Source organism: Cetorhinus maximus, chromosome 2 (genome assembly GCF_964194155.1).
Source record: "Cetorhinus maximus chromosome 2, sCetMax3.hap1.1, whole genome shotgun sequence".
Lineage (NCBI taxonomy): Eukaryota > Metazoa > Chordata > Chondrichthyes > Lamniformes > Cetorhinidae > Cetorhinus > Cetorhinus maximus.
In genome coordinates this window covers 105,031,681-105,049,287 of record NC_135880.1, presented here as the reverse complement: position 1 = coordinate 105,049,287, position 17,607 = coordinate 105,031,681, and the positions used below count along the sequence as shown (strand labels likewise).

At 39.0% G+C, this 17,607-nt stretch overlaps 1 protein-coding gene across 2 annotated transcripts in view; it reads left to right on the top strand.

Moving 5' to 3' along the window:
* Positions 1-3,792: 3,792 nt before the first annotated feature.
* LOC144696403 (ubiquilin-1-like) overlaps positions 3,793-17,607 on the top strand; it is a 42,342-nt gene continuing 28,527 nt past the window's right edge. The window contains exon 1 of one of the 2 annotated variants that reach the window (XM_078567660.1): positions 3,793-3,974. In XM_078567660.1, coding sequence (XP_078423786.1) covers positions 3,858-3,974 — 117 coding nt within the window. In that variant the 5' untranslated portion in view covers positions 3,793-3,857. The remainder of the gene's footprint in view (positions 3,975-17,607) is intronic. The other variant, XM_078567651.1, reaches the window with a different exon arrangement.

The window sequence follows — 17,607 nt, the reverse complement described above, 5'->3', positions numbered from 1 at the left end:
CTGTGTGTAGAGTCATCTGTTGTGCATTATAACGTGGCTGTGGAGCCCAGTTGCAAAGATGCATGGTTTTCCACAGTGTGGGCAAGGAGAATTGTTTGATTTTGTTGGGACTGCTCAGTCTTTCTAGCTTGCCTTTTGACCTTAGTTGCCTGTATTCTTTGCTGTTTGAAGGGAGCAATGCTGCTACTTGAGATTGCTCCCAAGGTCGTTCTTTTGTTTATCACATTCTTCTCTCAGCTTGCGGTGGACATGGCACATTTTCTGATTTCACCTCAAGGAGTCCTTGAACCTCAATCTCAGCCTACCTCACAGGCAGTGTCCAAGTTTAACTTGTGAATACATGACCGCCTTAGGAATTTTATTTCACACACAAAAACAAAAACAAAAAATGCTGGAAAATCTCAGCAGGTCTGACAGCATCTGTGGAGAGAAAGACAGAGTTAACATTTTGAGTCCGTATATGGTATTTTGCCTTTATCTTAGGAATTTTATTGTCAGTCGTGCAGGCTACATGTCCACTCCATCTGAGCTGAGCTCTGATGATGTTTGCTCCTGTTCCAGACATTTCTCTCTTTGAAGTACCTCAATGTTGGGCATTGTCCTCCCATTTGATGCCCATGATGTTCCGAATGCATCTCATGTGGAACACGTCCAACTGCTTAATATGTCTGGAGTAGGTGATCCATGTCTCACAGGCATATAGGAGGCTAGCTATTACCATTGCTTTGTACACAGCAAGTTTTGTTGTAAGTTTGATAGCTCCTTTCCTCTACAGTCTCTTGCACAAATGGGCAAATGCTGAGCTTTCTCTGGCAGTTCTATTTGCCACCTTAGTGTCAATGCAGACAGTTCTGGTGACTATGCTTCTGAGATGTGAAGTTACCTACAGCCTTTAGGGTTGTTCATTGATAGTTATATTAAGTGGGGTATGGTCAAAATTAGGTGGTGGTTGTTGGAATATCTCTGTCTTCTTTAAGCTGATGGTTAACCCATAGTCATCAGCCACTTTTAAAAAACAGTCCATGATCCTTTAAAGTCTTGCTCACAATATGACATGAGGACACAGTCATCAGTAAACAGCAATTCCCGTATCATCATCTCTGATGCCTCAGTTGAGAATTTGAGTTATCTCAGGTTGAAGAGATTGCCATCTGTTCTGAACTGGATGTATATTCCATCAATGTCTCCATCAAATGCCCCAGAAAGCATGGCAGCAAAGAGATCACATGGGCCACGACACACCCATGCTTCACACCACTTGTATGTCAAATGGGTCAATGTATTCACCACAGTCAGTGACACTGGCTGTCATTCCATCGTGAAACTGCTGGATCAGATTTACAGTTCTATCAGGACATCTAAGACTTTCCACAAGGCCCCTCTATTTACTGTGTCAAAGGCCTTTGTCGGGTCAACAAAGGCACAGTAGAGTCCCATCTGTTGTTCACGGCATTTTTCTTGTATTTGCCAAAGGGTGAAGATCTGTTGCAAGAGCCTCTGCCTTTCCTGAACCGATTTTGACTTTCTGGCAGTATACATTCTGCTATGCGGCTTACCAGTCTGTTGAGTAGAACTTTTGCCTGGATCTTACCAGCTCTCACAAATTGTGAGAGTCCCCTGTAGTTGTCATACACATATTTTTGTCCTTTCCCTTTGTACAAATGAACAATCATGGCATCCTTGAACTCCTGAGGAATGGTTTGTTGATCCCACATTCTGTTTTATAATTGTGTGAGTTTGATGGGGCCACCCAGATTTGTAAATTCCTCCTGGGATCCCATCTGAGCCTGAAGCTTTCCTTGAGGTAGGAATCTGATGTCTTTGTCAACCTCCACAACAGAGGGTTTGATGTCCATGTTTTCACATTTGGCCAGTCTGGAAGCTTATCTATTGCTACCCCATTTACAGTGGATGGGCGGTTAAGCACACCCCTAAAGTGCTCAGCCCAGCACTCTTTGATAACTCCCTCTGTCAAGAGAGATCCACATCCGCACTGAGTATAGTTGAGTAGCCGTGTGAGGGAGGAACATACAGTCTTCAGGGCTTTATAGAAATTCCTCATGTTGTGCTGATCTACATACACTTGAAGCTCTTTGGCCTGTTTGGCCCACAATGCATCTTTCATCACAGGCAACTTCTGTTGCAGGTCTATTTTGCTCTCCTGGAGTGATTTCTTAGCAGCAGATGTATCTTTGTTTCCCACACAGCCATGCTGCATATGCTGCATTTTTCTCCTGTAGCAATTCCTTAATTTGATGATCGTTTTCATCAAACAATCTCAGTGGCTTCTTTTCTGTGTTCCCAGTCTATTTTTGTTTGTCATGGATTACTGGAGGAGCTTGTCTCAGATAATGGCCCTCAATTTCGTTCTATTCTGTTCCAAAATTTCATGAAGCAAAACATTATCAGACATACCCTCACTCCTCCTTACCATCCAAAACAGAGCAGCTGAAATATCCGTTAGAATAGACAAAGAAACACTCAAGAAACAAGTGCTGCATAGGTTTTCAAAACTCATTATGAAACAACAGTTGGCTAATTTCCTGCTGAAGTATAGAACAATGCCACACTCCATGACAGGGTATACACCTGCTGAGCTTTTGATAAGGAGGCATTTAAGTTTAGCCCTACCAAACTTGACTCTTAAAGTTGAACATAAATAGTTCGGTCAAAATGTCAGTATGACACAAACAAAAGAGCTTCAAGCTAAATTAGCAAGTTTCTGTTATGAACTCCCTTCACAAATCATGTGTGGGATGTGGGAAACGTACTGGAAGTGTATGGAATGAAAGGATACTTGGTTAAAATTGATAGAAAGGTGAGAAATGTCCATGTAGATCACATGATCCAGGTAAGGGATGAACCAAAACATGAGCGTGATCCACTTGATCACGACCTCATGCCTGAGTTTAAAACTTGTGTCTGAAGTACCATTATTTTCTAAGAAACAGGATCTTTTTTCAGTACTGAACAAAAACCAAACAGTTCAAAACATGGTTATTTGCCAAAACCCATAAGGAGATCAGCAAGGTTTTGTGAATCAATTACTAAACTTGATTTGTAGATGTAGTTAAAAAAAAGTTGCAATTACGCCAAGTGTCCCTATCTAAAAAGATTTACCATTTGCATCTCAATGTTGAAGTACAGTTAGTGAAACAGGAAATAATTTATTTACTTTGAAGCATACCAATGCTGGTAAGTTCTGAAATGCATACATACATAAATAACACATTCAATAAAGAATAGTTGACATAAGGCTGGTTGAAATAAGAACTTGAAGCACATTAATTTATGTTTTGCGTATATTTATTGGGACTAAAGATCACATAACACGTGTAAGACGCATGTTTTAACAGAATAATAAATCTGTTTTATACTTGTCGGCTTCTGAACATGTAGAAAAGCATATGGAAAGCAAAGGTGGTTTGTTATTGAAAGTAAAGAAAAATGACTTATTTTAGAAGAGCGAAGTAGAAAGTATTGATACGGTATGTAATCCTATGTCAAGATGTCAAAGCATGTTAGGTACACAATGACTCAATAAGCTCATACATGAAGGTCTCTATTGATGTCACCCCACATGTGACCCTTCGGTCTATTTCCCGTTCCGGTTCTAGCAACTTCCCCATTCCATACGTCATCACCTTATGGGGGCTACTGTGAAACGTCACAAGCCAGCTCCGTAAGTTTTTGAGGAACAAATATTATTTTAGAAATGCTATTGCGATTCTTTAACTCTCAGATGTATTTATTTTGTGTTTGATGCCGCTGTTGAGAGGTTGGATTTTTCTGGGTGGATTACCCATGGTGCCGCGGTGCAATGAGGAAGCGGCCGTTGGCTGACACTCGGCTCGAGGATGGCGGAGAACGTGGAGCAGTGTTCTCGAACCGGGACCAGAACCATCCGGGTCACCGTCAAGACTCCGAAAGACAAAGAGGAGTTCGAGCTGGCGCCGGATTGCACCGTCAAAGAGGCGAGTGGAGTGGAGAGGCCGCAGGAAGCGGGTTAGGGCTGCACAGGGGCCGGCAACGGGGCAGAGAGACCAGCTAGAATTGCCCTCATCCACTGTGTCACCACCAGCAAGAGCCGGGAAACAACGTTGTGCAGGCAGGCAGCCTTCATTAACATTGTCAGTGTTATTCCCGAGCTTCTGGTTCAGCACAGAAACCAGATGAATGAATCTTCCAAATGTTCAGTCACGCTGTGTCATCCCAGACTTTAAACATCGTCAGCATCATTATCATAACCCGAGCAGTTTAACGTTAAGCAATCGAGGTGGTTCCAACAAATAAATGTTGTGCGTTAATGGTGATTTAGATTCACACAATGTGATGAGGAGGATTTTGTAAGATTCTAAACATGCTTTGCTGTTGGGATGGATGCTGGTTAATGTAGTATTAGATTAGCCTTTTTTCAGAATACAAATCAGTGAGTGTGTGTCATTATCGCTCACGTTGTATTAATATATTGTAGTTAGTCTCCATACAGAAACTATTTACTTCAAATTATTTTTGCTAAACCATATTTATGTTTTTGGGGTTTGCCCACAGGTATTGTGATAGGCTTGATTTCCAAATTGCTTCTCACTACATTAAAGACATTTCGGAGCCAAATTAACGTAATGGTGCAATTATATGTTGAGAATCATGAAGGCAACTACAAAGAATTTTGAGATTTTCAAAAATGGGGAAGGAGGTGACAAAATTAATGGATTTAGGAAGACATTTACAGAAGGCAAGAGCATCGTGGCTAAAAGGATAGCCATCAGAGGTGGAGCAAATGGGAGTGCATTATGGGGAGGTCAGGCTGCATGTGTGATTGTATGGCTCGATGAGACAGCTAAGGTCAGGTGTGGTAAGGCCATAGAATAACTTGGAACTGACTATCTTAAATGAGTTCACTGGGGCATGAAGCTGGTTGGTGGCGTTTGAAAATAATTGGAGTAATTTACTTAGCACATTAGCAGTGTTTTTTCAGTATTGGACACTGTAAACAATGCTTAACCTAGTTTGTCTATTTTTAAATCTATATTGGTTACTAGGTGTAAAGAATTTCTCTTAAACATGACTTCTATAGATGAGTCATTCTTTGAAATAAGTGTTGTCCTGCAATAGCAGCAGTGAAACTGTTGCACTGATTTAAGTAGGATTTGCTTCAGTTTTCTTTGCCATCATTAAGTGTAATAATAGATTGCTTCTTCTGTAATGAAATATGGAATGGGATTTGTGGACATGTGTTAAGTAAACAGTCAGTTTCTAGCAAGTGCTTTCAGAACCAATTGTCATTGTAGTTGTGGATTTTTCTCCAGTCTTTAAGGCATATGTTTTCAAACTGGGGTCCCAGGATTCTAGAAGCCTGGAAGGGAATGTTCAAGGTTTCCCAAGATCATCAGAGTTATGTATTTTTTTGAAAACCTTACTGATTTACAACAACCACTTATTTATGCAGCACTGTTTAACACAATGAAACATTGTTTTATAATCCTGTGAAATGCTTTGCAAAGTATGACACTGAACCACATAAAGAGATATCGGGTCAAATGACTAAAGCTTGGTCAAAGAGGTGGTTTTTGAGGAGTGTCTTCAAGCAGAGAGGTGTAGGGAGGGTATTCCAGAGCTTGGGGCCTAGGCAACTGAAGACACGGCCACTGATGGTGAAAATTATTATTGGGAATGTCAAGGAGGCCAGAACTACAGGAACGCTGCTATCCCTGAGGGTTGTGGGGTTGGAGGAGGTTACACTGAAAGGGAGGGGAAAGGCTGTGGAGGGATTTGAAAATGAAGATGAGAATGCTGCTTGACTGGGAGTCAATGTACCGAAGCAAGCACAGGGGGAATGGAGTTTGCTACAAGTTAGACATGGGCAGCAGAGTTTTGGAGGACCTCCAGTTTACGGAAGGTTGAATGTGGCAGACCAGCCAAGAGTGCGTTAGAATAGTCGAGTCCAGAGGCAATAAAGGCTTAAATGAAGGTTTCAGCAGCAGATAAGCTAGAAAGAGGTGAATTCAGTAAAGTTACAAACCAGTTATTTCTCTTTCTGTATATTAGCATATTTCCTATGCAAGGATTGCTTTTCCTTGTGTAACTGGAAGAGTTTTTAAAGTTAAAATAAGATTTCTTGAAATATGTTAATACTTGAAGGGATCGATTGAATAGTTTGGAAAAGCACTGCTGTAAGGCAAGAATCAGTGATGCGGTAAGGTTCTAGGACGATACAATATTCTCCTGTACATTAAAATTGCTGGAGGTTTTGCTGGATTCTCACATTAATTTACTATTACTTGATTGAAAGTAATATTGTTTGATTCTCCAGGAAGTATTTATTTACATATTTAATTGTAAATTAGATTTAAATGGTACCCATTTGTATGAATGATTTGAATGAATCAGTTTGGGGAATATTGCTTCTATTTTCAACACTACAATGTATAGAAAGCTGAAAATATTTTAATACACAGTTAAGAATAGAATTTGAATCCAACTTCAGTTTTTGATGTAGTTACTGTTGTGAATTTTAGTTTTACTTGTCTGTTGTGTTCCACAGACTCAACAGCATTTGACAAATTTTTGCTTTCTATAATAGCTATGAAAATACTTTCTAGAAATAGATTTAAACTGATTTAGTTCTGCTGCAAACAGTACAAATGACTGCCATTTATAATTGCTCTGCAGTTATATAAATTACTTGCAAATGTGGTATTTCTTTCGTAGGCAAAGAATATTATTTTCAGTCAATACAAGAAAGCAATGTTAATTGAGATTTGGAAGAATTTAAGTGCAGAATGTAAGACATACAGTCACATTGTGATTTAGTGAAACACACTTTATCTAGCCAGACTGTATCTATACTGTGTTAGCTGGCGCATTACTTTAAGGTGAATAATGATAGTAGGGTAGAGGAGATCTGATGTTAAAACACGCGTGCAAATTTGTTTTGAGTTTTGAATTATATGGTGATGTGTGCCCAACGTTAATGTATTTTGAGTTGGATTTGTGTTTTGGGGAAAATTTAGATTGCTCAGTTTAAGAACAATATGGATTGTATTTGTGTTCATTTTTTTTTAATGTTCTTGTACAAGAGCAGAATCTGAACTTACAGTTTGTACCAACAAATTATATAGCCTGTGAAAATAATTATTGTTTTCAGCCCTGTATGTCAAGTGCTCTTAAAATATATCAAATACAGATGTGGCGTAGGTCACATAACAACCTTGGACCTGTAAATTTCTGGTTTTGAAGTCTATTCCATTAGTTGAGAGACTGATGCTATCTTTTTTTCAAAGGTTTGTGTTATCATCGTACAACTAGGTATGCATGCGTAACTTAAATGCGCACCATCAGTGCTTAAGTTATTGTTCAACCAGGCAGAAACATTGGGGCATCGGTTACCTCAGTTGGCTAGATGGCTTGAGTGTGATGCAGAATGATGCCAACAGCGCAGGTTCAATCCATATACTGGTTGTAGTAGTTCAAGGAGACCTGCCCCTTTGCCTTGACCCACACTTGTGGAGTGGTGCCCTCAAGCTACTTATTAACCAGTTGTCTCTGCTTAATGGAGAGAGATGCCTGAGGCCCTTTGTGGACTATGGCTAATTACCTAACCTTAAAGTCAACCTATGGGAAGAAGGAGGTAGTTATTGTCTGGTTAAGTGCCAAGCGCTGATGATCTGAACAAATAGTTGGGCTATGTCAATTACTTGAATCGGGCGATACATGCAATTGGGGTTATTCTTGGATTTTTGGTATGCTGTTTCATAATCTGGAATGTTTCTGTGTAAATGTTGAAAATGAAATGAGTTTCAAACAATTCATATTGCTTTTGCTCAAATGAGACTAGTATTCCTTGTTATACATTACTGAAATATCTGAAAATTTAAGCTCTAACTATCCAAGCTATTTGCTGTTAGCACATGAGTTGATGTGCTGATAGGCATGTATCAATAGTTTACTACTTTGGTATTGTTCTAATGATTCAGTTGTTGTCAATGTTCACAATTCTGTTCCTAAGGATATGAACAACTGCTTGGGGAATATTTGCATGACACCTGTGACCCTCTAAGTGGATTGCAGAAGCTCTCGTGCTCCAATTAAAACTTTGAAGTGTGCATTGAGCATTGTATGTTGTAAACTAATTCAAGGCATTGCAGTACGGTACATTCAGTCACTTTTCAGTTTACAGTGCATGTTGGGCTGACTTGTACAGCTTGTGGGCTTATAACTTTGCTGTATTATTTATACTTATTATAAAACATGTTAACTTGGTTCATGATTTCAGTTGCTAATAAAGTTTAGGCTGTTGTAATTTTTAGAAGGAAAGCTGTCTTAAAGAACTTGGTTTACTGATGAAGCAGAATAATCTTAATTCCAGCACACGCTTAACTCTCTCAGCATGTATGGATTCCTGTGAATCAGTACAATCAAAAAGGGACTTTCATAGTTAACAGAGCACGGAAACTTTATTTTCAAATAAATGTACTGAAGTTCTGTAGATATGCTTGTATGCATACAGGATTAAAATGCTGTTTTAGTAAAAAGCAGTGCTATTCCAATGTTAAGTTTTATCAATTCTATTGGCATATTGTGTCTTCCATGTCACTTTCATAACCCTCTTCCTCACTTCAGTTGTACGTACGGTTTATAAATTTCTGACTGGACCGGAAGCAACTGTGCATTTTAACTGCAAGACTGCATAAACTGTAGCTAGTGTAGAAAAAAAGAAATTTTGGACCAAGTCTCAAATACATCTAAAATAGCTTTAGCGATTCACTTAAAAATAAGATTTCCACTTTAGATCACAAGATAAAGAATTTGTCTTTGTATTGTAAATTTTGACGGCTATTGGAATAATTGCAGGATGGGGATTATTTTGGTTTTACATAATGCTGTTTCATTGTTAGTGGACCTGAACTACAAGACATGTGAATGGAAAATGTAACCCAAACAAAGAAATCTATTATATTACATTTGCTTCAGATACATATTTTTGGTGGTGTACACCAAGTTTGAAAACAAAGTTCAGCTGATATTTCTTTTAATAAACCACCCAAGCAGTACTCTCATGATTTCCTATTTAATTAGTTGAATTGTACTACTCACTAATATGCAACAAGCCAATTACTTTCTTGCAGCGTACTGTACAGTGAGGTCTGTCTGAAATTAATGGTGAGAGATTTAGACATATGCTGATTTAACAATATTGGAAGAGACTGCTGGGCCTTTTAGTTAGTCATCCAAATACCATCAAGAGTACAGTCATGTAGTGAAAAGGAAAAACAAGCTGGACCTACAGTCTTGAGTTGTAGGACTGAATTTCAAATGACCATCACCTCGTTTTGATGCATTTTTCCCCATGTCATGGGTTAATTGAGTTATGACTAGTAACAAGCTGATAAAATAAGCATCTATTGAGTTTATAATTAAGCAAAGAAAGATCAAGACACAAATCCTTCTGATAGAAGATTTGTAAAATGATACTTGTCCCTGACCTTCCATATTATTTATTCCCATCATGGCTCATAGGGAGAAGAAAATGCCTACTGTCCCTTCAATAAATTAATCCATCTGCATTGGATCAATTTAGTGATGCTATCCAAAAGTAACCATAGTAGGCCTTAAGTGGAGTCACTAGGTCACTACTCAGATTATTATATCCATTACATTCATCCAAAGAATTTAGCTTTCAAGCATTTCAAAAGAAGGAATGTGGAGCCACCATTTCCAACTTGGCACTTCCACTTTCCATGCAATGATGGCGTCCGTTCAGCACTTAAATCAAACGTTATGAAGTCGGACACACAAGCTCTTTTTTGCCTGGCATGTGCCTGAACCTCAACTTCAGAAGCTTCTTCCTGCTTTATTTATGTGAATTTCTTTCTGGTGCCATCTATTCTTGATCATTTCCCAGATTATGATAAACGTGCCAGTTTTAAAATGGGATTGAGTTGTTAACTCTTCTAGAAACTGGATGAATGTGGCCCAAAATGACTTCACTTAGAAGGTCACTGCTGGGAAAGTCATTCTGTTTACCTAATAAGAATTGAAATTCAAGGTTGTACTACCCCATATCGTATGCATAGTACCTAGGCAAAAATGAGACTTCTCTAACTAAGCAGGAAAATCTACGGTATAGAAAACATTCACTGCGTTAAGAGTATTTGTGCATGGGAGATTATGAAGAAAAAGTTAGAATTACCCTAGAAGATTCAACACAAATGCAATTAACAATAATCATATCAGAGACAAAATGATGTACCAATGTTGAAAGAGCCATCTGGCAAATATAGACATCCTAAAAATTTACAGTATGGAGCGAGGCCATTCACATACTTGCCGGCCATTCAACCTAATCCCACTTTCCAGCTCTTGTTCCATGGCCTTGTAGGTTACAAGTGCATTTCAAATGCATAACCAAGTACTTTTTAAATGTTATGGGGGTTTCTGCCTGTACATCCTTTCAGGCAGAGAGTTCCAAACCTTCACCAGCTTCTGGGTGAAAAATTGAATTCCCTCTAAACCACCTACATCTTGCCCTAAATGCTATACCCCCTGATTATGGACCCTTCAACCAAATGGTTATAGGGCCTTCCTTTCTACTCTATTTAGACCATTCATCATTTTATATACTTCATTTAGGTCTCCCCTCAGTCACCTCTGTTCCAACGAAAGCAGCCCTAGCCTATCCAAACTTTCCTCATAACTAAAATTCTCCATTCCAGGCAACATCATTGTAAATCTCCTCTGTAACCTCCTCAGTGTAGTCACTTTTTTTACAATAGTGTGGTGACCAGAAATGCATGCAGTACTCCACCTGTGACCTAACTAGTGTTTTATACAATTCAAGCACAACCTCCCTGCTCTGGTATACTGTGCCTTGACTAAAGACAAGTATCCCATTTGCCACCTTATTGACCATATCTACCTGTCCAGCCACTTTCAGGGATCTGTGGACATGCACACCCCGGTTCTTCTGTTTCTCTGCACTTCTCCATATTCTACTATTTATTGTGTATTCCCTTGCCTTGTTAGCCTCCCCCAAGTATATTACCTCTCGGTTCTCTGGGTTGAACTCCCATTTACCACTGTTCTGCCCGTCTGCCTGGTTCATTGATATCTTGCTGCAGTCTACAACTTTCTTCTTTATTATCAACCACACGGCCAATTTTTGCATTGTCTGCAAACTTTTTAATCATATGCCATGTATTCAAGTCCAAATTGTTGATATATATACCACAAAAAGCAAGAGACCTAGTACTGAGCGCTGTGAAACCTCACTGGAAACAACCTTCCAGTCACAGAAGCATCCTTCAGCCATTATCCTTTGCTCCTTGCCTCTCAGACAATTTTGGATCCAATTTACAATTTTGCCTTGGCTCCCATTACTTTCTGACCAGTCTACCATCTGGGACTATGTCAAAAGCCTTGCTAAAATCAATATAGACTACATCAAATACATTACTATCATCAACCCTCATTAACTCCTCAAACAATTCAATCATGTTTATCAGACATAGCCTTCCCATAGAAAAGCTGTGCTGACTGCCATTGATTAATGTGTTTTCCTGAATGAAGATTCCCTCGATGTTTTTAAATTTTCCCAGCACTGAAGTTAGGCTGACTGTTCTGTATTTGCATGATCTATCCCTTTCTCCTTCTTAAATAATGGTATATTAGCTCCCTAATAGCACTGGTGTACCTACACCACATGGACTAGTGGTTCAAGTACACGGCTCACCACACCTTCTCAAGCAGTTAGGGATGGACAGCAAATGCTAGCCTTGCATTGTGATGCCACATCCCATGAAGGAATAAAAGTAAGCTGTCTTCTGCTACCACACCTGTAGCCAGAGAGAGGGGATTGGAAAACAATGGTCAGAACTCCTATTTCTTCTTTTTGTTTCCCTTAAAAGTCTAGAATACATTTCGTCTGGGCCCGGGGATTTATCCACATACTAAGATGTTAAACCCCTTAATACTTGCTGCCTCACCGTTAATTTCATTTCACATTCTTCTTTAATTACAATGTCTGTATCGTCCCTCTTTTGTGAAAGCAGACACAAGTATTCATTAAGACCCATATCAACATCCTCTGGCTTCATATAAATTACTCTTATGGTCCTTAATAAGCTCTACTCTTTCGTTATCCTCTTGCTCTTTACTTTTAAGATCATTCATGATTTGCCTCTAGCCACCACTGAGATAGTAAGATAAATTGTTTGTTTTTGAAGCTGAATTGCTTTTAACTGCTGTGGTTGTTATTTTTAATGTGACTGAGTTAAAAGGGTAACTCAACCTTATCTAATGCTTCTTCTTCGTACAGTGGACTCTCTGCTATGCAAGTGTCATATGAATTCGAAACGTTAACTTGGCTTCTCTCTGCACAGATGCTGTCGGACCTGCTGAGTTCTTCAAGCATGTTCTGTTTTTATCACTGCCATGCTTGTTGTTCCCAAATAATTGAAATGTTTGTACCTTATGAGCAAGGGGAAATCATTCTACTTTTAACCTACATTTATTAAATAGACTATGTTCATGTGGTGTACTTAGGCAGAAAAAATAGTCTATGACAATTACATTTTATAGCCACCAAAGCCTTAGTTGGGTTTTGCACCGCATTCGGTGTTTGTTTATGGAAGTTAAACCATATTGTGTTTGTAACGGTGGCTGCTTAGTTCAAAAGATTAACAATACTGAACCAAATTTTTAATTTTTTAGTTGGACACTGGTACACTGTGTACAGTATGTTGGTACTCTGTATTTCATGCATGAGATGATTTGGGCATGCAATTCCCCATAGAGTTTCTGACATCAGCCTTGCCAATGGAGAAGTGAGCAGCATGTGGTTGGGGGAAAATGCAAACATGTTGCACACACAACTAAGTCAGGAGTGCAGCGGTGAAGGACTTGGAGCATACTTCATGTCTGTTCTCTTAACTAGTGAGTGGTGTGATCCTGGAGAGTTGAAGAATGGTGATCATATAAACTTAACCTAAGTCGCTTGGAATGCTTTTGCAGCAATTTATTAGCTTACTACTGTTGTGGGATGACTGAATATTTGGTGATTGTTATCGCCCTCTGATGCAGTGACTAAACTGCAACTTCATAAATCTAAAGATTCCATTGATTTTAACTGGTCAGTAGAAATTGTTTTAGAATGTTGAGCAAATCTGTTGGTCTGTCATGAATTGGTAACTGTTCAATCAGCTTTTACAGTTAGGAAAATTGAACTTTAGTAAATGGTATTGGAAGCATAACAGAGCCCATTTAATTGCATGTTCATGCAAAGTACCTGTTTTTTCAGCATCTCAATTCATTGTTAAATTTGTTGCTTTGAAGCCCATATCATTTTTAAGTCATAAATTTAATTCCGTGAGCCCATTGTCACATTTAGACTATTCAATAAAATAAATGCCTCTTAGCTGTCTTGCACCTGGTTTTCTTTTCAATTTCTGGTAAAAACGCTTCCATGGTTACATCACTTCTTTGTACGGTTGTCTGATCAGACTTGCATGCTGCTTTTATACTGGGTTTTGAGAGGTGGGCTCCTAATAGTTGTTGCTCACTTTCAGATAAGAGCTCTAAAAGCTTAATATTCTGGTGAGCAGACATGCTTTGAATATATCAGCTAACCCTAGTAACTGTTCAGTTTCTCAAGACCATTCTGCCAATTGTTCACACTGCACAACTGCATTTTTAATTATTTTGAGCTCTTAATTTTGAACAAGAAGGGAATGAATTTCTGTGGGGTTCTCCTTGTCTCCTTGTTACTTCAGAAAAGCTGCCATTAAGTGTGTGCGTGAAAACATGCATTTCACAACCTTGACGTCCCAAAGTGCTTCACAATCGATGGTGATTTTTGAAGTGTAGCCACTATTGTATAGAAATGCAGTTGCCAATTGGCACACAGTAAACACTCAGCAAGGAGATAAATGACCAGATTTTTTTTTAGGTGCTGGTTCAGAGATAAATATTGGCCAGTGCACCAGAATGCCTCTGCTCCTCCTCTTCAGATAATCAATCTCATGGGATCTTTTTATCAATGGGGATTCTGCTTAATGTCCCATCTGAAAGATGGCACCTTCGAGGGTGCAGCACTAACTTCATAGCAGTACTGAAGTATCACCCAAGGTTATATACTTGTTACTGGATAGTACTTGAACCAGCAACCTTCTGATTTAAGAGGCATTTTTGTTGCTACTGCACCAAGGCTGACTCACCATACCATATATTGAATGTGGAGCATTTACCTAATTCCTAAGTCCATGTCCAAATGCAGCAAGACCTGGACAATATCCAAGCTTGAGCTGACAAGTGGCAAGTAACATTCGTGCCAGGCAATGACCATCTCCAACAAAAGAAAATCTAGCCATTGCCCCTTGATGTTCAATGGCATTACCATCACTGAATTCCCTACTATCAACATTCTGGGGATTAACATTGACCAGAAACTGAACTGGACTAGCCATATAAATACTGTGGTTACAGGGGCAGGTCAGAGGCTAGGAATCCTGTGAAGAATAACTCGCCTGACTCCCCAAAGCCTGTCCACCATCTACAAGATACCAGTCTGGAGTGTGATGGAATACGCTCCACTTGCCTTGATGAGTACAGCTCCCAGAACACTCAAGAAGCTTGGCATCATCCAGGACAAAGCAGCCCGCTTTATTGGCATCACATCCACAAATATTCACTCCCTCCACCACCGATGCACAGTAGCAGCAGTGTGTACCATCTACAAGATGCAGGAATTCACCAAGGCTCCTTAGCACCTTTCAAACCCACGACCACTACCATCTAGAAGGACAAGGGGAGCAGTTAGATGGGTACACCACCACTTGGAAGTTCCCCTCCAAGTCACTCACCATCCTGACTTGGAAATATATTGCCGTTCCTTCACTGTCGCTGGGTAAAAATCCTGGAACTCCCTCCCTACCTACACCACGTGGACTGCAGCGGTTCAAGAAGGCAGCTTACCACCACCTTCTCGAGGGCGACTAGGGATGGGCAATAAATGCTGGCCCAGACAGCGAAACCCACATCCCGTGAATGAATTAAAAAAAACTAAACAATGACCAGACTTGATTGCCAGTAAAGTGCTTTGGGGTGCCTTGGGGTCATGAAAGGCGCTATGTAAATATATGTCTGTGTGTGTCTGTCTGTCTTGTATCTTGGTTATTCACCCAAACATACAAATTAGGAGCAGGACATTCAGCCCCTCCACTCTGCTCCGCCAGTCAATAAGATCACGCTGATCTGATTGTGGTCTCAACTCCATCTTCCTATTCCCTGTACCTTTTGACTCCCTTGTCAATCAAGAATCTATCTAATTCAGTCTTAAAAATATTCAATGACCCTGTTTCCTCCACTTTCTGGGGAAGAGAGTTCCACAGACTCACGCCCCTTGGAGAAGAAAATTCTCATGTCTGTCTTAATTTTTAATATATTGGAATAATTGTAAATAGTTGAGGTCTGAAAATTGATCCCTGTGGGACTCCACTCTACATTTTGCCAAGCAAAAATGACCCATTTATGCCTACTCTCTGCTTCCTGTTAGCTAACCAATCCTTTATCCATGCTAATATGTTACCCCTTACACAATGAGCTCTTATTTTGTGTAGTAACCTTTGATATTTCCCTATGACAGATGTTAAGCTAACTGGCCTGTAGTTTCCTGCTTTCTATCTTCCTCCTACCTTGAATAGAGGAGTCACATTCACTGTTTTCCAATCTGATGGAACCTTTCCAGAATCTAGGGAATTTTGGAAAATTAAAACCAATGCATCTGCTATCTCAGCAGCTACTTTTTTTAAGACCCCAGGATGAAGTCCATCAGGACCTGGGGACTTGTCAGCTTTTAGTTCTAATAATTTACTCAGTATCCTTTCCCTGAGATTGTAACCATTTTGAGTTCCTCCCTCCCATGACCTCCTGATTTACTTATTTCTGGGATGTTATTTGTATCCTCTACTGTGAAGACAAATATCTATTCAGTTCATCTGTTTTCTTATTTTCCATTATTAATTCCCCAGACACACTTTGTAGAGGGCCAACAATCACTACTTTTTTCCTTTTATACCTGTAGAAACTCTTACTATCTGTTTTTATATTTCTAGCTAGCTTTCTCTCTCACTCTAATTTCTCTTTTTTAGCCATTCTTTGCTGTGTTTTATATTCTGTCCAATCTTCTAACCTGCCACTAATCTTTTTGGAATTGTAAACTTTTTCTATTTTATATTATCCTTAACATCCTTAATTAGCCATGGATGATACATCTTTCCCCTAGAGTTTTTCTTTCTCGCTGGAATGTATCTTTGCTGTTACAAAATATCTCCATAAATGTCTGCCACTGCATTTCTACTGAATTATCCCGTATTTTCCAGCTCGCTCTAGCCAGCTGTCTTCATACACTCATAATGGTCCTTATTTAAATTCAAAACATTAGCCTTAGAACCATTCTTTTCTCCCTTGAACTGTGTGTGAAATGCAATCACGTTATGATCACTGATACCTGGAAGTGCCTTTACTATTCTTAACCAGCACCACCAAAAGCAGATTAATCATTCATCTCTTTGCTGTTTATGGGACTTTGAATGCAAAATGGATGATGCTTTTGCTTAGAAAATAGTTACTACACTTCACGGTAATTCTCATTGTCCCGAAATATTTTGCATATAATGAGAGACATAATTGTGCATTAAATAAATGGAAATATTCAAAAATGTAGTTATGAATAATAGTGTCAAGTCATAATTGGTGTAATATACTGTTGAATGTCTGTTACTATTTTGGCACATGTAGGTGTTATTTGTTTAAGTTTCTAGATGTACCAGATTTGTTTTTAATTATTTTTGTTCTTGAGTGGCTCCTAATTCCCATTTTGAGCCTCCTTGATATGTTGTGCCATTTATGCTATGGTAGCAAGTACAAATCAGGATGAATTTAGGGAGTGAGGAATATTTTCAGAACAATAACTTTCCATCTTTCCCCTAACTGAGATGGACAGACTAGATTATAATATCCAATATGTATGTGTTAATAAGTTGATGTTGTGCAGACTTCTAAAAGCACGTGTCTTTTTGACCTTTTTGTACCAAATATATAATGAGGGAAAATCTTAAACTTTATATTCTGTGGTATCTTGAAGTGTCACCTAGTGGCAGACTGATGCAAATAATACTAGATTTTGTTTTCTTACCATCTGATACCACTTTTTGTCCTTTTTAACAGTTCACTTCGTTACTTCACGTAAGTAATGGGAGGTCTTTCTGATTTTATTTTTTTCCCCTGCTCCCTTTTACACTTTGACATTTACTTTATCCTGCATCTTTTATTTTATGCATGATCTTTGCTCTTGGAAACTTAATACTTTCCGAGCTTCTGTCTCCCTGACGTTCTTGTATATAGTGCAGGTGTGGCTGAAAACATTATTAACACTGCGATCGCTTGATTACTAATGAAGTGCAGTATGAAGGAAGAGTGCAATATGAACATGGAGTAAAATTTTGGCAAATATATTTTTGACAAAAAGCAAAGACTTTGATATTTTTAAGATACCGAGCGTCACCAGTGAAACAATTTAAATTTCTAGTTCTTACCAGTTATTTTTTAAGT